At 32.6% G+C, this 25,112-nt stretch overlaps 1 protein-coding gene across 1 annotated transcript in view; it reads right to left on the reverse strand.

The window, feature by feature from the left end:
• Positions 1-25,112, reverse strand: part of LOC139488931 (uncharacterized) — a 39,908-nt gene that overhangs the window by 11,598 nt on the left and 3,198 nt on the right. Inside the window, exons 2-5 of the mRNA XM_071274910.1 lie at positions 23,280-23,504; positions 18,306-18,448; positions 16,029-16,209; positions 13,708-13,827 (exon numbers count right to left, since the gene is read on the reverse strand). Coding sequence (XP_071131011.1) covers positions 13,708-13,827; positions 16,029-16,209; positions 18,306-18,448; positions 23,280-23,504 — 669 coding nt within the window. The remainder of the gene's footprint in view (positions 1-13,707; positions 13,828-16,028; positions 16,210-18,305; positions 18,449-23,279; positions 23,505-25,112) is intronic.

Consider the following 25,112-nt stretch of genomic DNA (forward strand, 5'->3'; position numbering starts at 1 on the left):
GCACAAGAAATTTTTTTTTGTCCCCCTTTCCCCTGTCTTTGCATTCTTTTAATGTGTAATAGTCAAAAGAGTACTGTCTTATAATAATTGTAATTATTTTATAAGGAAAAATATTTATATTGAAAAAAAAAAACCAAACACAAACAGTAAGTACAATTTCTGTATCAATGACTAAGCACTAAAACCATACTACTTCATTATTTAATTCATATGTTCGAATCGAATTTCCCAAACTTCCAACTTTTTTTCTAAATATTGTCACAAGGTCCTTTAGCCAGTATAGTTGCTCCAGAACTCATCAGACTCAGTTCATTGGTGTTTTTTTTTTTTAAAGCATTTCAGGTATGAATTGTAATTATCTACCTTTTCATCCACTTCATTAAAAACAAATGTTCTTTTGTTTAATGTTTGGTGGTGACAAATATGTACAGCTTATTGGATCTGTCTGCATCATTCTTACAGCCAAATGTAAACAACATAAATGCTTGATCACTGTTTTAATTACTGCTATGTTAAAACGCACTATGACTTTCAATACATGTGTAAGCGTTGTCTCTCATATTCCAGGTCTACCCCCTTAAATTCATTGATATTACAGTTTTTTAATAGTTCTAATAACACGAGTAAGATCCTTTGTTTTAAGATTCTGGATTAAAAGGGGCATAAATAAAGGCAACAGTTGTATACCGCTGTTCGAAATTTATAAATCAATTGAGAAACAAAAGACTTCAATACAAATAAATGAGAGAACATATAGGACACAGAAACACACGAATAATAGCTAACATAAGGTACCAGGTTTAACATTTAATAAGTCAAACGTGCGTTTCGTCCACGCTAGATTCATCAGTGATGCTCAGATGAAAATAGTTCGAAAGCCAAAACAAGTACAAAGTTGAAGAGTACTGAGAAACAAAAGTTCCAAAACGTTGTGACCAATACGGCTAGGTTTTCTGTCTGGGATAAAAAAAAAATCCTTATTTTTTAAGAATGATTCATACTTTTGCAAACAGTTAATTTATAAAATGACTATTACCGAAGTGGTGACTAACTACAGAATAAAAACGGATACATTACATAAACAACACAAACCAGCAAATTTTCTCAATCGATTTACGAGTTTCGACAGCGGTATACTACTGTTGCCTTTATTTATATACACACGAAAAACTGAAACATTTGATCGAGTCCCTGATTATTAATTGTTTATTTTTGACTCATTGTTATTTGTATATATACGAGTCAAATTGGTGAACGTGAATTTGAAAGCTACTTCCTATGGAAAGCAAACAGGGTCAAAATTCTAACTTCGTTACTTGTCAATTTGTAACTTGTAACTGTGTGATTTGTCAATTTGTATATGGATGTTTTGTAACTTGTTGATTCGTAAATTGTTAATTTGTATATTGCTGTTTTGTAACTTGTCAATTCGTTAAATGTCGATTTGTATATTGATATTTTGTAACTTGTCGATGCGTTAATTGTCTATTTGTATATTGTATCTTGTCGATTCGTTAAATGTCAATGTGTGAAATGTCATCGTTGTATTATGCTAACGATCATAATTATGACGACAGATGGCGCTCGGTTTCTTCTTCGGTGTATAAGACTCCCGTAAGTAGGAGCACCGCCATATGGAAAATATACCAAAGTAATTTAAATCAATTATGTACAGCACATCTATATAAAAGAAAACAAATAGATGAATACATTGTTTGTTTTATATGGCATGTATACCAGGGTCTCGCTTTTATTTAGAGGGGACCACGAATAAACATGTGTGTTTACTGTACTGGTCACCATACCTGGGATGGGGTGTGTCACTTCCTGTATTAAGGTATACATAGATGTGTCGCTGGAACGGGCTTCCTTATCAACTTCGCAAATATATTACTGTCACTTGGCAGGAAATTTCTACTTAATATTTAACCGGTTCAAAATAACACTAAATACATGAAATATATTAAGACGGTGCTGGAAAATTTATACTAATAGTGTCCTGTGCCGCAACTTTTGAACTAAATGTATAATAGGAGAAATGGTTTGACACTCTTCTTAATATTATAATCTCAATATGAAAATTACAGAAAAGAATGTAATTATCTAATGATGCGGTTTTAATACAAGAAGCAAATGGACGAACAATCTTTATTTATTTGGCTCCTGAGTAATGAAGATAAAAAAATGTTTTATTATATCATATTTGTACTTTGCATAACAAACTGAATGGAAAATTATTTTAAATGAGTCACTTTATTAATGTATAATATATATCAAAACTGTATTGGATATGCACTATTTTGTAATAAAATCTAAAGGAACCAGAAAACTAAACAAGGTCCTAAATTGGACTACCAATATTTCCAACGTAGTCAAGAAGGTAAAATTAACACTAGGATTCCTGATAAGAAATTTGAGATATTGTCCATCGGAATGCAAAAAAAACGCATATATTTCGCATATTTCAACAGTAAGTTCAATAATGGGATAGCATATGGTCAATAGTATGGGACCAGTACACATCTACAAATAATTTAATTTTGGATGTAACGCGTCTTCTGATTGGCTGACGTTATTTTGTTATCAGCCCATAGACATAATTTAGTCATGTGACCGTGACGTCATCAACGTGTTTTCATGGTTTTCTACGGTTTAAAATGAAATTTAGAATTAACATAAAAAAAAATGTGGTGCACACTGTTAAATAACCCGCTAAGCGCGTTATTCCGTGTGCACCAAATTTTTTATGTTATTTCTTCATAGATAGAAAAAATATTAGTCATTCTTTAAATATCAATAAGCTTGAAAGAATACAACGACCACTCCAGCGAGATTTATAACAGGAGACTACAAATCCGCGGAGAAGTTGGTTGCGTCTCAAACACGCTTACCAAACTGAAGCTACAAGACATACAGACAAGACGCTCAAGCCAGAAGCTAATATTTCTGTACGAGGAGGTCGAGGGGCTGGTTTCTCAGTGCTATAGAACCAGACAATTAAAAAAAAGCTCGTCCAAAAAGAACACTAAATTTCTGTCAAGGGCCCGATTTAACAATTATCAGTCAAAAACTACACAAAGTGTTTTAAGATCTATCCCAACGAGCAAAATTCCACAATATTCCAACTCATTTTTCGTAAAAAACAGTATTCGAAAGGAACCACCTTGAAGAAACTGTAGTGCGCACACCGAGCGTTAAAGCCGGTATTTCTATCCCCAACGTATTCCTACAGATACAGATACATATCTAGAATGATCATGGTACTAGATCGAAATATTATATTTGGTGTCCCCTCTGCATATTTTGTTAATGTTCATGATAGTAAAACTATGAAACTGTTTATTTTTTACTACACGCGTCACCTACATTAAATTGACAATGGAATTGGGGAATGTGTCAAAGAGACAACAACCTGACCATAGAGCAGACAGCAGCTGAAGGCAAGCAATGGGTCTTCAATGCACCGAGAAACTCCCGCATCCGGAGGAGTCGTTCAAGTGGCCCCTAAACACATATGTATACTAGTTCAGTTATAATGGACGTCATACTAAACTCCGAATTATACACTTACTTACTTACTTACTTAATCCACATTGTCCCAAGGGGGACTATAGTTACGAATTATACACAAGAAACTAAAATTAAAAATCATACAAGACTAACAAAGGACAGTGGCTCATGACTTAGGATAGGCGAAAAAACTTGCGGCGAGGTTCTAATTTTTTTTGAAATCTTAACCCCTCCCCTAATACACCCACTTTTAATCAAAGTAACGCCCTATCCCTTTGACTCGTCAGAAAAAAGATCTCGCAATCTCGCCATTTCCATGACAGAGGCAATTATCTCCAATATGCTTTCACTAATTGTATTTCTCCATGAAAATATTTGCACGTGATTTTGGGTTTGGCCCAGGGGTATGCATTGAGTAATTTTAAGAGTAAATTGGTAGCCTGGGATTCTGGCTGACTGCTCGACAGAAGAGCCAGGCGGAATACAACATGGTTTGTCAATTGAGGTAGGATTATATTGTTACGAATTCATTGCAAATTATTTTTTATTTTATATGACATGCAAATTAAAAAAAAATTAGCTTTATTGATTAACATCGTAAATCATTTCGGTTAATTAACGATCCGATTGACAAAATATTAGATTTGGTAAGGTTGTCAGGCTTTAAGGAGGTGTGGCACCGGGTGGGGTTCATATCGGGAATACTGGGCGTTAAGCAGCTGTTGAGATCGAGGGACTCGTGAATATTTTGGTCTTTTGGGTTGTAAATATTTATAGAACGGAAATCTTCTAGCGGCAATTTTTAAGCCTCTTGACCATAAAAATTCAGTAGGCATGTATATTAATATTTAGCTGATCTGTAACAATAACATCTTCATGCCTTATATATCATGTACTGTAGTACGCCGCTAGATTAAAACTGACGTGGAAAGGTAACACATGCCCACCGAAAGCTCTTTTTTTGAGAGCCCAGGTGGTCGTGTGGTCTAGCAGGACGGCTGCAGTGCAGGCGATTTGGTGTCACGATATCACAGTAGCATGGGTTCGAATCCCGGCGAGGGAAGAACCAAAAATTTGCGAAAGCAAATTTACAGATCTAACATTGTTGGGTTGATGTTTAGACGAGTTGTAAATATATACATATATATATATACGAGTCTAAATTGAAAACTACGTTCAAACCTATGATTGCGTTGGATAAAAACCGCAATTTTTATACGTGTGCATGTAAAACAAATTTCGTTGTAGAAGGGTCTAAATACAGCACAAACAATATTTTCCAAAAGACCAAAAAAGTGAAAAAGTATATTTAAACAAAACGCATTTGACTAACAGGTCGAACAACTGATGTTCTTTAACCCTGCTGACTGCCATTGGCGATTGCCAACTAAAATTGATTACACGATGTAACAAAATGGATCTTAATATAAATGTAATACTAAACAGAAAACAATTAACTTGTGGTCACGATGTTATGCCACAAACATAAGGCGTCAATATTTTTTTTGTACACCAGATATGTCAGCCCTTTCCCCTCCTGTCAGAATAAAATGGTCCGGTAAAAGCATTTTAGGATTAATAGAAATCGTTTATTACTAGTACCTGGGTTTTCCAGTAATTATGTAGCCTTTTATAGCCGACTATATGGTATTATATTTTCTCATTGTTGAAGGCCGTTGGTTGCCTATACTTGCTTACATCAACTTTATTTGAACTTCGCTTTGGTGGATAGTTGTCTCATTGGCAATCATACGGTTTATTACCATATCTCCTTATTGTACTTACCTGAATAATCCAGTCGTTATATATATTCCACTGACCAACGACTATTTCATTAATTTCTCGCAATTAGGAGAGATCGATTACGTCGAGGGACTGGACTAGTCGGGATGTATTTTATATAGTTTCCATTCTCGAACGAAAGTCTACGTCAGTAAATAAAATGAGACTGGGGTCCTGTAAACATACAATTTTGTTTTGTTTTCTTTTAGGCGCATTTGCTGTAATTGATTGATTAAAATTGCTTCGGTATAGATTTCATATGGAGGTGCTCCTACTTACAGGAGGCTTAATCACCGAAGAAGAACGAAAGAAGAGCGCCATCTGTCGTCATGATGATCATTAGAATAATACAACGATGACAAATCACACATTGACATTTAACGAATCGACAAGTTACAAACAACAATATACAAATTGACAATTTACGCATCCACAAGTTACAAAACATCAGTTACTGTATACAAATCGACATTTAACGAATTGACAAGTAACAAAACATCAATATGCAAATTGACAACTTACGCATCGACAACTTACAAAACAACAATATACAAATTGATAATTTACAAATCGACAAGTTACAAAACAGCAATATACAAATTCACAAATTACATCTCGACATTTAACGAATCGACAAGTTACAAAACATCAATATGCAAATTGACAATTTACGCATCGACAAGTTACAAAACAGCAATATGCAAATTGACAATTTACGAATCGACAAGTTACAAAACAGCAATATACAAATTGACAAATCACACTGTTACAAGTTACAAATTGACAAGTTACGAAGTAAGAATTTTGACCCCGTTGGCTTTCCATTACTTCCCAATAAATAGATATAGAAAGATGTGGTGTGAGTGCCAATGAGACAACTCTCCATCCAAATACCAATTTAAAAAAAGTAAACCATTATAAGTCAATGTACGGCCTTCAACACGGAGAAGACTGTTTTCACGGCGAAATCTAACTGTCTCCTATCAAATGATTCTGGATTTCCTCTGTGCACCTTTTATATCTGTGAAGTAACATTAATATGTGTTTGCAATCAGATTAATAAAAACATTCATTTAAATGTATTAATAAAAAGTTTAATACCTCCTTGTACATGTACATGTATTTTGTCATCCTTAGTTTTTTTAATATTTCGTGTTTCGGTTTATAATACTTGTATGCATTTTTTACTTTTTAAAGAAGCATACTGCATGCATGTCACTTTGATGTATTATTCCGGTAGGTACATCCAAGCTACGGAAGCCGATAAGGGCCATTAAAAAATTTTTAATTATGTCGTTATTACGACATAGCATGTCGTAATTTCGACATAACATGTCGTTATTACGACATCGCTATGTCGTTATTTCGACATAACATGTCGTTATAACGACATCGCTATGTCGTTATTTCGACATAACATGTCGTAATAACGACATCACTATGTCGTTTTAACGACATCACTATGTCGTAATAACGACATCGCTATGTATATAAAAGAATATGTATTATGATTGCCAAGAGACTAAATGACACAGAAATTAACAACTATAGGTCATCATAATGCCCCCAATAATAAGAAAAGCCCCCGCATAGTCAGCTATAAAAGAGGGACGAAAGATACCAGAGGGAGAGCCCCCGAAATGCTGTGTGGCAGACAGTGTTATTAATTAATTATTAGCTCCCTTGGTAAAACTCCAAATTACATATTTAATGTATTTCATTGTTAAATAATTTACATGACGCTTAATAAGTATATATTTGTTAATTGCATAGCTTTTGCTTTTTGAATTCATTGGTCAAAGATATTTATTCATATTGTAAAGTTTAATATTTGTATCGTCGCAAAATCTTTGGTTACCTTCTTTGGTTACCTTCTGTGAGAATCTTATATATTTTATAGATCCTATCAAAGTATTTAATAAATTACCGACCGTGGAAGGGCTGTAGAGCCAGTCAAGGTCTAATGAAACTTCTACTTGTTGGAAAAATTATATGTGGAAATATATGAGGACTGACATTGAGTCCTCAGAAGGGAAGCCAAGCTTACCACCTCCCTTTAAATAAGCGCAAACTACATGCCTTCTTGTATTAAGGGTGAATTGAAGTATTGGTTGCTCTTTTTCCACTTTCAAACGTTGGACACGATGTTCCTACAACCTCTAGGATTTAAAACAGAATCTTCGAAATTTCATCCGCAAAACAAAATAAAAATGTTAAAAAACACGAACCAATATTAAAACAAATTCAATACATGTTTCAAATTATGTTTTTACAGCTCTTGGTCATATACTAAGTAATATCTAGTATATTTGAGGATTAGATTAACAAAGCTATGTGAAAAAAACCGGATGTCCAACGTTACATTTATGAAAAACTGTTTTAACTCTTATGTATAGTGATCCTATTTCTTATTCTCTGATCTTCTTGATTCTTGGTAGGAACAACGACATGTGTCGGTTCTTTGTGGCGTTAAAGCCGTTATTTTGCCAAAATTTCATTTGACTCGGTGGCTTCATATTAAGCTGGAATAAGAAAAATGTCCAACGACGTTTTTCGTTAACTCAACGACTGCAAGTGAATTTTGTAAGTAGATATAGCAGAAAATGAATAAAAAGAGTAAGACAATAATAATATCTAACAAAAGTACAAACATTTGCCTCATTGTTCGTGAGTTCAAATATTGCTGATTCAATAAAATCTTCTCTACACAGTCGTTTTTCAAACGGTAGCCATTTTGTCCAAGTTGATATTTCATTTTTCAAAGCAGTTAACGCGTATTTTTTATAATTGATCAAAACAAAAGTTAGATACACGAAGAGTAAAAAATGCCAAGATTCTTTTCTTATTAACTACATGTTTGGGTCTTAAAGGAATAAAATGCTTCCACACATTACAAAACGGTAGCCAATTTGTCCAAACGTCTAAAATCCGAAAGACGCTAATTTCTGTCTTTACATGTGCTAAAGTTTCAATTAAATGTTCATGATAATTAAAACAAATCGTGTTATGAAATTTGGAAAAAGAGGTTGATGATTGCTGCCGAAAAAAAAAGAATAGCGCATGTTACTATAGACTCCAAGCGGGGACATAGATTCGACACAGGTTAAATTTTGCAATTTTTATTAATCGTTTATAGCTTTTAACGATTTATTTAAAAGAATGGGGAAATGGGGGGAAAATCTCATTACATGAACTTCGTCCAACTTTTGCAAAGACAAATTGGAGACACCAAGACAGTCCTCTAAATGTAAAATGCGAATTGAAATTTATGTTGTGGAAGTACTCCGAAATAGATCATTTAAAGTCGTCACTTCAGTAAGGTGCAATCACCAATATTAAAAGACTTATACAAGTTCACGGAATGTTTTACTTCGCGATTTGTCCTGCTATTCATGTTATAACTGTCTTGATGAAATTAATTCCTGTACTGGCGAAGCCGGAACTTTTCGTCAATATAAACTTGTGCATGAAATGGAGGTAATTGAAAGACAAATCCCAAACAGCGACGAAAACCGTTTCATCGAATTAATAAAAACCCGGGATTATATAAGCCGTTTTCGCGGACGATCCAGGAGTAGATTACTATATTTTAAAATGTATATCAGAAGTTAAACACTATAGATGACTTGGGGAAATAATTCTCAAGCCAAGGTTCAAGTAATTGAAGGGGTGTATTTCGACAACTTATGTGCCAGGGAAAATACAATTCTATTCAAATTTAACCAAGGGTAAAAATGTTCGATTTACTTGCAGAGTGTCAGATATATTTGTATTGGGGTTGAATTAAGATATAGAAATTTTACAATGACAGATGATATGCACCTTGAAAGTTAAACATCATATGATAAAAGTTTCGTACATCTAAAAAAAAAAATTGTTTATGGAAAACCGTACCACATCTTCCTATATCTACTTCCGTCCCATCTTTCCTTCCTACATTACTTGCGACAGTAATGCATTTTTAGTTGAAATAACTTAAAGGGTAAACATTATTAAATCGATTTCCACAACTTGAGGTAATTTATGATAAAATGACATCACAAAATGAACAGAAGCAGAATCAACCAACATATAAAAAAACCGAATAAAACTTGCAAAAATTAATCGAAGTCAAAAACTCTCTTCGACGCCGCTTTTTAAGTGTAACGTTGTGTTGTAGGAACATAGTGTCCAACGTTTTACAGTAGAAAAAGAGCAATCAATACTTTAATTTAGCCTTATTACAACAAGCCACGGAGTTTGCGTTTATATAAAGGGAGGTGGAAAGCTTGGCTTGCCTTGGTAGCACTCAATGTCAGTCCTCATCTAATAATTTAACTGGCTATACAGCCCTTCCACAGTCGGTAACTTATTACACTGAATTGGGATCTATAATAAGATATATAAGTTTCTCACAGAAGGTAACCAAAGAAGGTGACCAAAGATTTTGCGACGATACAAATATTAAACTTTACAATATAAATAAATATCTTTAACCAATGAATTCAAATAGCAAAAGCTATGCAATTAACAAATATATACTTATTAAGCTTCATGTAAATTATTTAACAATGAAATACATTAAATAGATAAGATAAGATAAGATAAGATAACTTTATTTGCAACACAGACAAAAACCAATTTAGGTTATGTCAAATACAAAACAAACATGATCAAACATAATGAAAACTCGACAATATTATAATAGATATAATGATAAAAACAGTTATTGTTCTCCTTTCCTCAGTTCTAATAACTCTTTAATAAAAGAAACAACTGCTTTTACATCATTTGGTGTTGATGGATTTAGTATAATCACGAGTTTATCAGTAAAATTAAGTGTATTAAAATTCACATATTTTTGTATATAATATTTTAGAAAGATTTCTCTTTTATTTTCATTTATTTTACAGTTAAAGAAAAAATGAATATGAAATTTGGAGTTTTACCAAGGGAGCTAATAATTAATTAATAACACTGTCTGCCACACAGCATTTCGGGGGCTCTCCCTCTGGTATCTTTCGTCCCTCTTTTATAGCTGATTATGCGGGGGTTTTTCTAATTATTGCGGGCATTATGATATGCCCTTTAGTTGTTATTTTCTGTGTCATTTAGTCTCTTGGCAATCATAATAGATATTCTTTTATATATATAGCGATGTCGTTATTACGACATGTTATGTCGAAATTACGACATAGTGATGTCGTTATTACGACATGTTATGTCGAAATTACGACATAGCGATGTCGTTATAACGACATATTATGTCGAAATTACGACATAGCGATGTCGTAATAACGACATGTTATGTCGAAATTACGACATGCTATGTCGTAATTACGACATAATTTTTTTTTTTTGAATGGCCCTTATCGGCTTCCGTACCAAGCTGACAAATATGCATCTAACTAATATCAAAATAGTACATTTTTATTGTTCCTGATGAACTACGACATTTCACACACGTATTTATTAATTGTTTAGTTCTACACATGCAAAAAAAAAATCCTCGCCGATAATTTATTTCAGTCCTTTTTACACGAACATTTTTTAAACTCCTTTTTGTCTTAGTGAACATGATAGTATAACGGATAGAATTGTTAATTGTGTAATTCATACCGCTGTCACACTAGGCCACGATCGATCTCTGAAAAAATGAAAATTTTGACCATCGTAGTGCGATCGTGTAAATCGCAGTAAGGACGTGGAACGATCGTTGTTTTGTTTTTATGATCTTGATGAGCGGCGCTAATTATATAGAACATGTTCGTGGTGCGATCGTGTCGAAATCCGGTGGTAGTAGAAGCGTAGCGAGAGCGCAACAAGGTCGTTGTAAGATTGCAAAGGTCGCTGTACCATCGTACCGACAGCGTAGCGAAAGCGCGAAACTTGTCAGAGATATTGCGCGACGAGCTCGCAGCAAAGTTACTACGACCATCACGTTATCCTCGTGATTAAACAACGCTTCTTCTAGCTCCTCAGGTTTTGTTTGTATTGTTTTTGGACCTCATGTCCCTTATTCTCGATCTTTTCCCGAATGTTTTTGACATGTCAAAAACTCTCGGGTAGAAAGTCAGATCGATGACGACCAATATAGACCACACCGAACATTCTTGTCGATTAACACAGACCAGTCTCCCGATCGCTTAATTTGTCTTGGTCGAAATTGATCGAGTTGGTCTGATCGGCAGTTTGAACCTAGCTTAAACGGAATCGTTGTAAAAGCATAAATCTAGGCTCACACTGCCGATCAGCCCAAATTAATCAATCCCGATCAAGACAAATAAAGCGATGGGGGACTGGTCTGACTCTATCGACATGAATGTTCGGGGTGGTCTAACTTGGTCGTTATCGGTCTGACTTTTTAGCTTTTGACATGTCAAGAATATTCGAGTAAGGATCGAGGAGCCAGTCACTCGAGAAGAGATGGAGAATTTGTCGAGTAGCGGTTGAGTTGATCGGGAAGAGATCGTGTAGAGATCGAGTTTGGTAGGAATACAAATAGTTTACCAATCAGTACTCGATCATTTCGATCTTTGCTCGAGTTATATCCGATCATTTCCCGATCAACGCCAACTAGTTTGATATGTAGTCCAGATAAACTCGACCAAAGTCCGATTGCTTCATAATCACTGCGACTTCTATATTTTTTTTCATCTCAGACCATCTCGACCAATACCCGATCTCTACGCGACCACACTCGATCACTCTTCGATCTCTACTCGGCCATTCACGATTCTCTAAAAAAAATTGTGTAGGTCTGATTAATTCTCATAACTTTGCTTCTGCAAAATCATATTGTCAGCATCTACTTTTTTTAACAATACACAAATTTCTACATGTACAGTATGCGTCTGTACTTTGGAAAGGAGGTGTAAAATTTTAAAAGAGAGACAACAGATACCAAAGATCATTCAAACTCAAAGGTGGAAAACAAACCGACACAGCAATAGCGAAAAACGAAAGCCGACGAAAAGACAAACAGCAGTCTACAAAACACAACATAGGAAATTAAAAACTTAGCAACACGAAACCCAATTAAAACCTGGGACATGTGGGATGATCTTAGGTGTTCCGGATGGGAAGTAGATCCTGCATTTTGGCGCAAGGGAATTTTTTAAATATAAAAATGTAATCGTGCATTATAATTCATTATTAGACATCTGATGACTAATTTAGCCTTCAAAGTATTTAGGTTTTTAGGAACATCCATATTATATTTTACCGGTTGAATAGGCTACTTTTGTTTGACTGTCCGTATTTTCCTTATGTCCAGAATTTTTGTAGGATGAGCATGCGCGAAAGCGTATAAGACGTGGATCGATAACGATCACCGAATTCGTACATTTTTTAAAGATTGTTCCAAAAACAAATTTAGGAGGTATAACACACTATATTTATGTAGCATAATTATCACTAATACTTTTGACTTTTTATGGTTTCAGAGATGTGTCGGCTCAGTGAAATAGGTCTCTTAGTAGTATAGATAAAGGAGCAAGCCATGTTAGTCCCTTGTACATGTTGTACCGATGAGTATGAAATGTTCATTTATATAACCACACTATTTGAAAACAAGGCGACGACACAACTTTATTAAACTTCTTTGAAATCCTTTACCAAAGATTTATATAGCAAAATTATACATGTGTTATATAAATCTTTTTTATATTCGTAGTATCATAGTACATTCCATTGTCTATTACGTGTATCAATTCACGTGTACACTACGCTTGTTATTCCGTTTGAATCTTTCAGCTAATGAAATGAGACGAAACACGCTGTTTGTTTGTGATGCGTCAGAATGTAATCAGTGAAGTATCAAACGCTTAGCGTTCAATTCATTTCAATTAGTAAATTGTACCTTTTTTTAATACATATACTTTTTCTTTCAAAAAATGTTTTGGCTTTGCTAGTTTTAATAGAATTAATACATTGTAGCTGAAGTTACATCAATAATTTGATTATCAGTAAAATGAAAGTTTTCTTTTTATAGTTAGGAACCATACTGATTTGAATGCAAGTATTGCTTCTGATTTGTATTCATTGTTCCACATAATGTAAAAAAACTATTTAGTACACATTCATTACAGCTACACACAGACCGCAATAATAATCAAACAATGACAGAATAAAGGCATAAGAAAACATAAGATGCATTGGCAAATAGTTTTGTATCTTTTAAAATAAGTTGATTCTATTTAATAATGTCCATGATATTTTATCAATTTACTCATAGTAATTGAGGATATTATCGATGTATAAAATTAAACCAAGAAGTTTTTCATCATCTGCAGTCTCTAATCGTTCATCTGAAATATTGTATATCTGAACTGTTCCTAGTTGAATACATCTAGAACATTTCTAAATATTTTTGAACAGATTGTGTGTTTTCTGTTACTTCGAAATAAACCCCATTATTGATCTTTTTTAATATACCTGATGCATCTACCGTCTGACACTTAAACTGCAATCTCTGGCAACAGTTACCACGGATTGGTGTTGATCGTTCATTTCTATAAGGGTCTGTGTAAAAACAGGTACTTCCAAGATGTATATCTGCAAAAAAGGTTTATTTTTTTTACATTGATCTGTAATTCATACATGTTATGATATTAATTGTTAAAACGGTGAACAAGACTTAACAAAAAATTTTAAAAATTTCCTTCAAGAATTTCAAAGGCTTGAAAAAAATTCTTCTTCTAGAGAGAAATAAAATCCATATCAGCAGGATAAATTTTCAGTTAAGAAGTGTTTTAGACATATATCAATCGTATTGCTAATATATATAACACAGTTTGAGTATGACAAATATAGAAATTTAAGTATTTAAAGATGTTAGATATAAGTATCTGTGACAAGAAATTACATACCATAATAAATAGTTCATAACCTATATTTGTACTAATTAGGTAATGCACAATAATATAATCCGTATAGTTTCATAAATATCAATCTAAAACATTATAACTGTTACAAACTCATTTACAAAAATATAGGGTTTGTTAACAAAGACGTAAGGATTAAAAGTTTTACTATTCACTGAGGGTCACCAGAGGAAACAACCAATTAATTTATTTTTCGAATAATTTTCGTGTCAAATTTTTATTCAAATTTTTTATATTATAGTCTTACAGATGAAAATATTTGCTCTAACGGTACCGATGTGACGGAATGGTTGAAACATGTTTACCTTAAAGTATTAGCCTGGGTTTAGTTCATGTTTGCTCGGAAGCGTTTTTAAATAAATATTTAGCATAGAGCATTCGAAACAAAATGAATCTTATTTACAAGTAAGATTAATCAGTGATGGCTAATAAATTTTCCAAATGAGGTTTTCAAGAAGATCACTTTAATATATTTTATGTAAAGTAAACAGCAATATTCTAACAGGAAACCGATCATTATCATTTTTGTATTCAATACTCGGTAGTAACGAGCGATACTCGAATATTCGAGTTCTCGTTGACATCCCTAATTTGAAAGAATACATAAACTTTTATTATTGATCTCCAATTGCCAAAAAAAAAACATGTTACAATTTTTTAGTCTGCCAACTAGCTTTATTTCAGTTTTTATAGTATAAATATAAACTGCTGCGCGAAAACATAACCCGAAAAATGTAAAATCATTTAAATACCGAACTCCGAGGAAAATTCAAAACAAAAGGTCCCGAATTAAATGGCAAAATTAAAAGCTCAAATACATCAACCGAGCGGATAACAGCTGTCATATACCTGAAGTTTACAGACATATTATGATGTAGATATTGGCGGAATAAACATGGTTATATAGCTAGCTAAATGTCAGTCTCATACATTTTCAATATCTGGACAATAACACAAACAGATACAATAACTAAACATGTCAAAATATGGGTACAACAGCCAACATTGTGTTATAATTTTAATCAGACAAAGCACATAAGCAAAACTGAAATACAATAATACAAAATTTGCACACAGCATATAAAAACAACGACGGGATGTAGTGATACTTCGCCACGTCAAATGGAAATCCAAAACAAATAGATCAAAAAATAAAAATGATTTTAAAACAGACAAATAAAAGACTACTACAACACATTAACAAGATAATAAACCACGTCAGTACCTCAAATTTGTACTATCGAGTATTATTTGTTAAGTTGGTACGTGACATTTATCAACAAGAACTTGTTATCTTACAAGGATTTTTTTTTAAGAAAAAGGACAAGACATTTTTTGACATACCCCTGGGTCATCAACCTTCCTTCCAGACTCGGGTGACGTTTTACAAAGTCTGAGTAGCAGCTGCCAGCTCTTGAATACATCATCGATTGTTAAATGTATTTCCAGAACCGATTTCCAAGGATGTAGTATGTATCTGCTGTATAGTTATAGTTACTTATTTTAAACAGATGAAGATAATAAGATTCAAATTTGACAAACACATCTTCAAAACGTTAGACTTCGAGTGGTATTTTAAAAAGGATGCGTATCAAACTTTTATAAAACTGTATGCCTATAATTGATTTTAAAACATGAAGCAAGACAATAATCGGAGGTTTGCAGTACAAACCGAATTCAATAGTTTGAAAATAATCCAGAACTTAGAAACAAAAAAAACAAAGCACAAATCATGATTAAAGTTACTCATGTTACTTGAAACAAATGATAACCCAATGTCCTAATTTCTCTATACCTCCACTGTCAGAAGATTAGTTAACAGTACTTAATAATTCTAAACGTATTAGTTATAGGCTTATAGCTATACTATACCTTCAGTATTATCTCCTTTGAACTTATACGCAGACACAACATTATCACAGTCCGTATCTCCACAACGATCATTGTTCTCACCAGGGCACTGTCTTGAACATTCACCAGTTGAAACCTCCTCCACTTCTCCTTTTTCATACCATTTACTTAATACTTTTTTAGCACAGTAGCATTTAAATCCCTGTAAATAAACTCATCATAGATACCAGAACTAAATTTAGTATATACGCCATATGCGCGTTTCGTCTACAAAAGACTCATCAGTGACGCTCGAATCCAAAAAGGTTAAACAGGCCAAATAAAGTACGAAGTTGAGGAGCATTGATAACAATAAAGGTCAACAGAAGTATATACCGCTGTTCAAAAGTGATAAATTGATTGAGAGAAAACAAATTCGGGTTACAAACTTAAACAGAGGACTATAAGAGGAAATCAACAAAAACACTAAAGTGTAACAAAAGCAATCGATAATGCGTTATACATGATATACATAGAAACAAACAATTCATGACTTGGTACAGGATATTCAATAAATGTTGAATTGCATTGTTTACTTATGAATTACGTTTTGAAATTTACATCACTTGCTTATACACCAAACATGCCTTTCTATACAGTCACATGATTTCAATAGCTTTTTTGTATGTATGTTGAAAGAAATGAGTATTCCAACTTTGCATCTTGCAACACAGTCTCATTCAATCAGCGTTTGTGTAAATTATGGGTCCTAGGTAATTAAATGTAGGTCACCCCTTGTACATATTAAGCGGCGTTACCATGGTTTTGTTGACCGTTATGGAAAATCTGCTTCACAAATGACCAAAGGTGTTCAAACTATTAAAGCCACGATTCTTTCCCCTTTTTCTTAACTGTGACACCACTAAATATAAGCAATATACGTGTATGGTGTAATGGTGTATGGCATATGATGCAATGGTAGAAAGTGTGTGGTGCTATGGTGTATAGTGTAAGGGAAAAGTTATAACGATGTAACGCGCGACCGGGAATTGTGTGAAAGAATAATGTATGACAATTAATACTATACAAAATAGTGATAAGAACTGATTTTGAATTTTATACGTCAATTTACAATATTGTGATCCAAAATAGTTTTTTTAAAGAAATAAATAATTTTGGCTTCGCCGCGGTTGACAATGTTTTCTCGGGGTACCAATCTGCTCTATCACCCTCTCAGCTTTGTGTTATTAATATACTGTTTAAGTTATAGTAATGTCAAATAAGAGCTATCCAAAAACAGGCCTACGCTATAATTTTCAAAATTCTGCAGAAGTAAAATTGCTTCTGTCTGCATCTGCTCTGAAGAGTCATGATAACTGTTCTACTGACTGCTTTGGTCATACTTTACTTGTTTACAGTTCTTGGTAGATATTTGAAAGCGTTTCCCTGTCCTGAATACTCTTGCATTTATTTTAACTGTATCCCTGTCATGTTATATTGACATTATAGTGTTATATTTAGCATTGCTATAAAAGCACGTGGTTTTACTAGCTACAAAATCAAGTTCAACCCACCATTTATTCTTAAAATGGCCTGTACTCAGTCAGGAAAAAGGTAGGTGTTATCTTCGTGTTCGTTTCTGTGTGTTGCATTGCCGTTTGTTTGTTGCACTTCAGGATTTCTGTTGTTTCGTTTTTTTCCTCTAATATTTGATGTGTTATCCTCGGTTTTAGTTTGTAACCAGGATTTGTTTATTCTCAATCGATTCATGACCTTTGAACAGCGGTATAATACTGTTGTCGTTATTTAGAACTGATCCCAAGAACTGATCCCAAGAGTATCGTTGTTAGATTAACATTAAACGATCAATACAACGAAACGAACCTTCGAAAGGATATTAAAAGCAAATATTTGAAATATTTGCATTATACTCAAATGTTTACCAATCTCTTATGTACCTAAAATAGTTTTCAAAAGTAAAGAAATACTACTTCATTTTTTTTTAGTTTGAATATCACTTTGGTATTTTTAGCTTCTCTTTAAATCAAAGGTTGAATACTTCACATATATTTGGGGGTAAAAGTAACTACGTGAAATACCAACTTAAAGGCCAAATAAAAATGCACTTTACGTATACATGATATACACATTATAAACTTACTTTATGTGACGTTTATTTCTGAAAAGTAATTAAGGATGTTTCTATTTATTTTATTTATAGTAAAACATGAAAAGAAAATGACACATCGTTAAAGAGTTGAAGTAGATCTATTACAATACTACAAGTCCTTAATTTTGAACAATGGTATGCATGTTTACCTGCAATAAAATGACCTGTTCTTGCTGTGCATAACCTTTACTTCTACAATACCTCGAACATTTTAGTACACCATTATCTGTAATATTTTGCCAATGATCTAATGTTTTGACTGTTCTAGAGGATACAAGTACTTTAAAACATCCTAAAACAAGCCAAATAAATTGTTCATCATAAAATTGATATAAAAAAACAGAAAAGAAAAGAATGTCAAACAAAGCTTAAAATGGATGACTATCTTCAAATAGTAGGTTCAGTTTGTTTGCCACAAGAACCGGAACAGATAAGTAAGACTCTTAAGTTAACATTCATTATTCTAACATACAAATATATATTTTCATTGATGTTAAGATGCCAGCTCTTAAGCCCGACTCAGGGTATGGGGTTACTTGCAGTATTGAATACACATTGGTGGCCTTATGCTGTGTTATGCTCTTTGGTCGGGGTGTTGTCTCTGTGATATATTTCAAATTTCTACTCTCAATTAAATATAATGGTTTTTGAAACATAGAATTAAATGCATCTTATCATACAAATTGTTATCAAGGATTAGGTAGAAAATATGAAAATATCCAATAATGACTTCTACCGGGAATATTAAAAACCTTACTTTAAGATTTTGTCAACTAAACTAGATTTTTTCAAAGTATCTCTTAGTGCGAAGATATTATTGCAATATTATTCAATCTTCGTTCATAAAAAATCGTGCAGACCGCAAAGAGATTAGTGGAATATTTTGAACAATGCAAAGTTTTGACAACAGTTAATATAAATTATCAACATTACCATATCATCGATATTTTCATGTCAAATACAGAACTGTTTACGCCTGGGCTGATATTTGTTTGCATTTGTAGAGTGCAATTCCGAAAATATATAAACAATGCAATTTCCCATAGAAACTCTTTTTACGACACAAACGTTGCCACTTATGAGGCCGTGCCAATAAGCATAGATCTTCGTACTGTACAAACATGGAATGTGCAAAAATTTAGATTCAGTTTAAAGCGCTCTTAATTGATTTGTTATATCATAAAAAGATGTTAGAGAAAAAAAAAGTTTTCGATCACATTATTACATCTTGTATCTAAGGAAAATGTTCCCTTAGTTACGAGTACAAAGAGCGTACAAAAATAAGACAAAAAGCAACACATTTGCAGGCTACCGAGACAAAAATGTATGACTAGGAATGTGTTTGTTGTAAGTACAAAGTAAGGTAACCATTGAAAATCATATAAAACATTTTTATCAGTGATGATGTTTTTGTAATACGTTGCTATGGCAACGGGAAAATGCAAAGGAATTTGAATTGAAAACATTAAGGAATAAGACCCAATTTGTATCATATGTATACACAAATCTGGACTAACAGTGATAAGATGTATTATCTTTTTTTTGTGATAATTTTTCATATCATTCTACTCGCTTGAGATGGAAAATTAACGCTAGAAACTAAGCAGGCACGTGGCGTTGCTAACGAAATTGACATGAAATTGACAACGTCGTCATAGGTAAAATAGCGATAAACAGATTATCATTGATCATCTCAACTCAATTGCTTTTCTCGCATTCGCCGTCACGGCTCAAGCGAGAAAATCAATCTCGTTGAGATGATCAACGATAATCTATAATTGTGTAATGTAATATTAAATATCTTTAATGTTAATTGAAAAAAAATTGGGTAGACTCTAAAGAATTTTTTTGGCTGACTGTTTCCTTAAATTAAAAAAAAAATGCATTATTGACACTTTCTTGAAGATTGGTACAAATTATCTTCATACATAATCAATCCAAATGTCATTTTAAAAAAAGATGTGTCCATGAACTCGTTTTCAAATTCAGTTTGAATGACAAAAATCAGTCGAAAATGCATCTTTTCCCGATATGTCCCAATTTGACATTTTACGTTAGCAACGTAATTACCTCCTCTGTAACTATATCGAATTCCCTTAAACTTGGACCTTGATCCAGTTACATTTTCCTACAAGAGCCTATGCAATTATTCGCTTATTGCTGTTTCAAAGAAAGATCGAATGAATGAAATCATCGAACAAAGTTGATTCGTTTTGATTTATCATGAAATCATATAATTTAATTACGGGTGTTTGATGTGGAGCAGGCTCAGCATTCCGTTCTGGAGCATCTAAGATCACCCCTAAGTTTTTTGCGAGGTTCGAGTTGCTTAATCAGTATTTTTCTGTATTGTGTTTTGTAAACTATTGCATGTTTGTCTTTTTCTTTTTTATCCATGGAATTGTCAGTTTATTTTTTATTATGAGTTTGAATGTCCCTCTGGTATCTTTCGTCTCTCTTTTACACCACATATGTTGGTTGCTATGTAATAAGAAGTGTTACTTCACATATTTTTAAATAAAATATCATTATGCACATGATGCATAATTGATCTGTTTATGCTATTTTAGTTTTTATCAGGTATTTATATTTTTAAACAGTCAGAATTCTTCTTCGTCAAAATGATCTCCCTATTACGCCAGTTAATTTTCACAATCGTAGAAATGGAAGCCATTGTAGGGATAACGCGCTGCCAATTTTGCTCTTGAAAACCGATAAATTTATCCGCATAGCACCATTACGATACTTACCTGTCAGTTGTATTTTAAAAGACAAATATATCTACTAGCTAATGCGCATCAGTTAATAATCTTGTCTGCATTCATTCAACTTTAAACTATAAAGTCTAATCGGTTGTCAGGTGATATTTGAAAAATTCATAAACATTTAAAAACATTTTAATTAAAAAATTTATGGAAGGGCAGACTAGATTTTTTTAGTGGTTGAGGACTATAAACCTTATTTATCATGCACACACAATTGTTTTTATTTTTTTCGAAGATATGCATTTTCATCATTCAAATTGAAAGACTGTCGTCTAGTACCTTTAGTAAAAAAAAACTATTCACACACGCCTACTCTGTTTTTATGATTCATTAGATACATGTAGGTATTTCACTTGACCCATATATTTTATCTTTTAGTACTGTGATTTTTTTTTATGTTATAAAGTCAACCTGTAGCTTTAATATATAAAAATGATAGAATCTGAAGCGAGATGATGTATCAAATATTTTTGTTTTGTACGTTTTCAAGACAAAATATTCAACTCAAATACGCACTAACATAAAAAGGTACACTTGATTTTCTCTTTTCATTACAATTGTTTCCCATTTTTTATATTTTTTTTCTTGAGTCACATAATGGAAGGGCAGACCCGAAAATTGCTGAACTAGTAGATAAATATGTTCTCCGTCAGTGGTAATTATTTTTTTTTAAATCGGAGGTTATGCATTTTCTACTTCCAACTTGATAGATACCCATGTCATCGACTTGGTATCTAATTGTTCTGCTTAACTGTGTAATAGATAAACTTAAACCTTATGCAAATGGTGTTTTTAAAATAAAACCCTTCGTAATGGGGAAGAAATTGTCATTTTATTCGATCATATTATTTTTTATTTTTTTGTTACTATAGTAAACATTACAGTAAGCATTTATCGCCGTCTCTAACAGAGAAATTCGATTCTTTTGTTCTGTTTCAACCGGGTTTCCGCCTGTAAATTGTGCTTGTTATCTATGAATTGAAAGTTGGTATTTTCAAGTATCAGTTGGTACTAGGCATTTATGTCATGAGTTAGTTTTGCTAAGAAGAGTTTTTCATATCCTAACGCACAATTTGATTGTTATTGTGGGTTTTTTTTTTATCACCAGCAGCTTCAAGTGACTAATTTAGTGCATTTTGTTAAAAATCAACATTGTTTATTTTCATTTTCAATTGGTTGCTATGCAAAACATATGGTTGCCATGGAGTTTTATGTATATTTTCCTACTAAATTGAATGCACTTTTGTGTAAGATTTATTTTGTCAGTACAAATTATATTGATATGTGTACTTTTTTATGATATTGACCCCTATAAGCATAATAAGATGACAATATTTGTAGTTTTTGTATAAAATTGCTTCAAAAACAGCAAATTTTTGGGTAGCTGCCACCATTATAAATACAAAAGTCTACCCAATTTTATTTTTTCTTTGATTTATATGGTAGTCACTCATTTTTGTCAGTACCATATTTTATATTATATACATCTTGATTTTTTTTAAATTTTGACCCAAAGATTGCTTATTTGTGTTGAAAAATTTATGAACTTGAATCATTTGATTTTCCTGTTACCATAGAAACCAAGGATAAACATTTTTAAGATAATTTTTTTAAGCTTTTCATTTACGGTTATACTATTAAAATATTTACTTGCAATGACCACTTTTCTTTATTCTGATATTTTATTTCATGTCGGAATATCCTGTTTTTACCTCAAATAGTGTCTCAAATAGACTAGTTTCTATGGTAATAGTTATCAAAAGTACCAGGATTATAATTTTATACGCCAGACGTAACCGTTATTTGACTGCCAAAATGTTTTTTTCTTCTTTCAAGTGATCGTTATTGCTTGTTAAATAGTCTTATAAGACTAAGATGTTTATTTTAATCAAGGTTTAATTATTTTTAATTTTTTTCACTTTCCACGTCAAGCTCTATGCATATTGGCACAGCCTCTTAACTCTGAAGTTTCGTAAAAAGGGTCTCTAACGTGATGATCGAGCTCGATGTTAAAATCAAATGCTAATCAAATCAAAGCGACCCTACAGTGTAGCAAATACTATCAGTTGTTTACCCGGACTTTCTCTATTCAATAGATCACGTGATATTCTAATGGAACATATACACACATCGGATGAAACCAACTAATGTTATCTCTGATTACTCCATGGTGAGGTTTATATATGAAGCATTTCAATTTACTAATTGAATACGCTCAACCAGTGAAAGAGTATTTTGTGTCAATTGGTTTCAAAATTTCTTCCTGAATGAATTAAGTTACGTGGAAGTATCAGTGAATGTTTTCCCTTTAGAATTATAAGACCGTATAATTACCACAGTGTTGACAATCATATCTACCTTTATATTCCATAACTGGTGACCGTACCACGTATGCGTTAATCCATACAATTTGCGCTGTGTCTTCTATCGTTGAGCGGTTGATTTCATGTCCCTTTATATCTATTGTTTTACATTTTTGTGGTTGATAGCTGTTAAACTCAATTTGACCTGCAATTTTGTAGCCGGGGGAACACAACGTTTCAACATTATCAAACTCATCAATATTATTTGATAATACAAAAGCTACAATGTATAAAATGAATACAGAAGGCAGTTCACAACATCCTGAAAATGACAAGTCAGTTCAAAACCACAAGTCGAGCATGCTTATGTCAATTTATTGAAATATTTCAAAATAAATTTGACATGTTTAAGAATTGCCATTGAAATTCAAAAGGGGAATGTTTCCTTTTAAAAAATAACCGAATTTACCATTTAATGTTGATTCGTGAAAATCGCAGTAAAAGTATAGATTTGTATTTTTGCCGACATTGATGACTTTATGACTTTTAGAATAATGTGTTATACTAGGTGTGTTATTTTGTAACCATTTATCACGTTTTGCTTGTATGCATAGTATAAAAAGAAAAGGACTGTATACCATGTATAAAACGTTTTTGTACATAAATAACCAAGTCGGCAGATGCCACATGTTGAGCATGATATGCTTGACTTTTCAGAGCACCTGAAATCACCACCACTTTTAATGGAGGTCCGTAAATTTTCTGTGTTGTGTTTTGTGTACTGTTGTTTGTCTGTGGTCGGTTTGATTGTGACTTACAAGCTTTCATATCCCTTGAATATATTTTGCATCTCTTAAATACGGTCTAGAAACGAAAGCATGTTCATTACTTCACGACACACTACCTGTATTCTCAATATTCCATGTTGAACTTCAAATGATTTGAAATCGGGATCGACTCCATTAATAAATATGAATTATCAAAAGCTTGAATTAAAAAGTCAATAACAAAATTTCAATGTTGAACATGTTAAATGACTACAATCTAGTGTAAACTGCATTCAAAATTAGCCTCGACACGATGTTAGACGGAGAGAAAAAACGACGGATAACCAAATTATAGATGATTGCGATAATTGTAAACCAGAAAGTTCTTTCACTATCTTATACATGCTATACAAGACACACAAATTGAAAATCTGGAAGATTCAACGAAATTAGCTGATACCACTTCCTATGCCTAAACAATTAATAATGTTGAGATAAATACAGACAATCACATGTTTTGAATAAATATCATATTGTGTTTTAAATGCAGACAAACATTCTTTTTCTGTTTTTTTTTTTGTTGTTGTTTTTTTTTTTTGGAATGTTTGGTTGACTGATTCGAGTGCCATTTGTGAGGTATATGTCTGGCGTTTATACATGAGTGATTTGTTAACCCGAAAATGACATAATTTATGACAGTTTTTACCGTACAAAGGAAGCAATGATTGCAGGTATAAATTAGCCAGTACACGCAGAAAATATATAACGTTTTTCGTGTTTTACCTTATTTATTAGTCTTTTTCAATAATTGCCCTAAAATTACAAATTTTGCATGTGAGGGTTGTTTTGTAAGCAAATATATTGTAGTTCTTGGAGGAACCACATACAAAATTGTTTAAGCTGTTAATTGCTTTATTTACACCAAAACAAATAAATTACTAGATTTTACTTAAAACAAGATTTGTTGTTACTCAGATCTAGTAAAAAATCTACTAAAAGTGGTTGTCAAAAAATTAATAATTACTAGTAATACCAAGTAAGTGTAAGTAAATATGTAGTAACTAAATGTAAGTAATTCTTTAAATAAATATTAAGTTATTTTTTCCATAAATAGTAAGTAA

This window comes from Mytilus edulis, chromosome 9 (genome assembly GCF_963676685.1).
Source record: "Mytilus edulis chromosome 9, xbMytEdul2.2, whole genome shotgun sequence".
Taxonomy (NCBI): domain Eukaryota; kingdom Metazoa; phylum Mollusca; class Bivalvia; order Mytilida; family Mytilidae; genus Mytilus; species Mytilus edulis.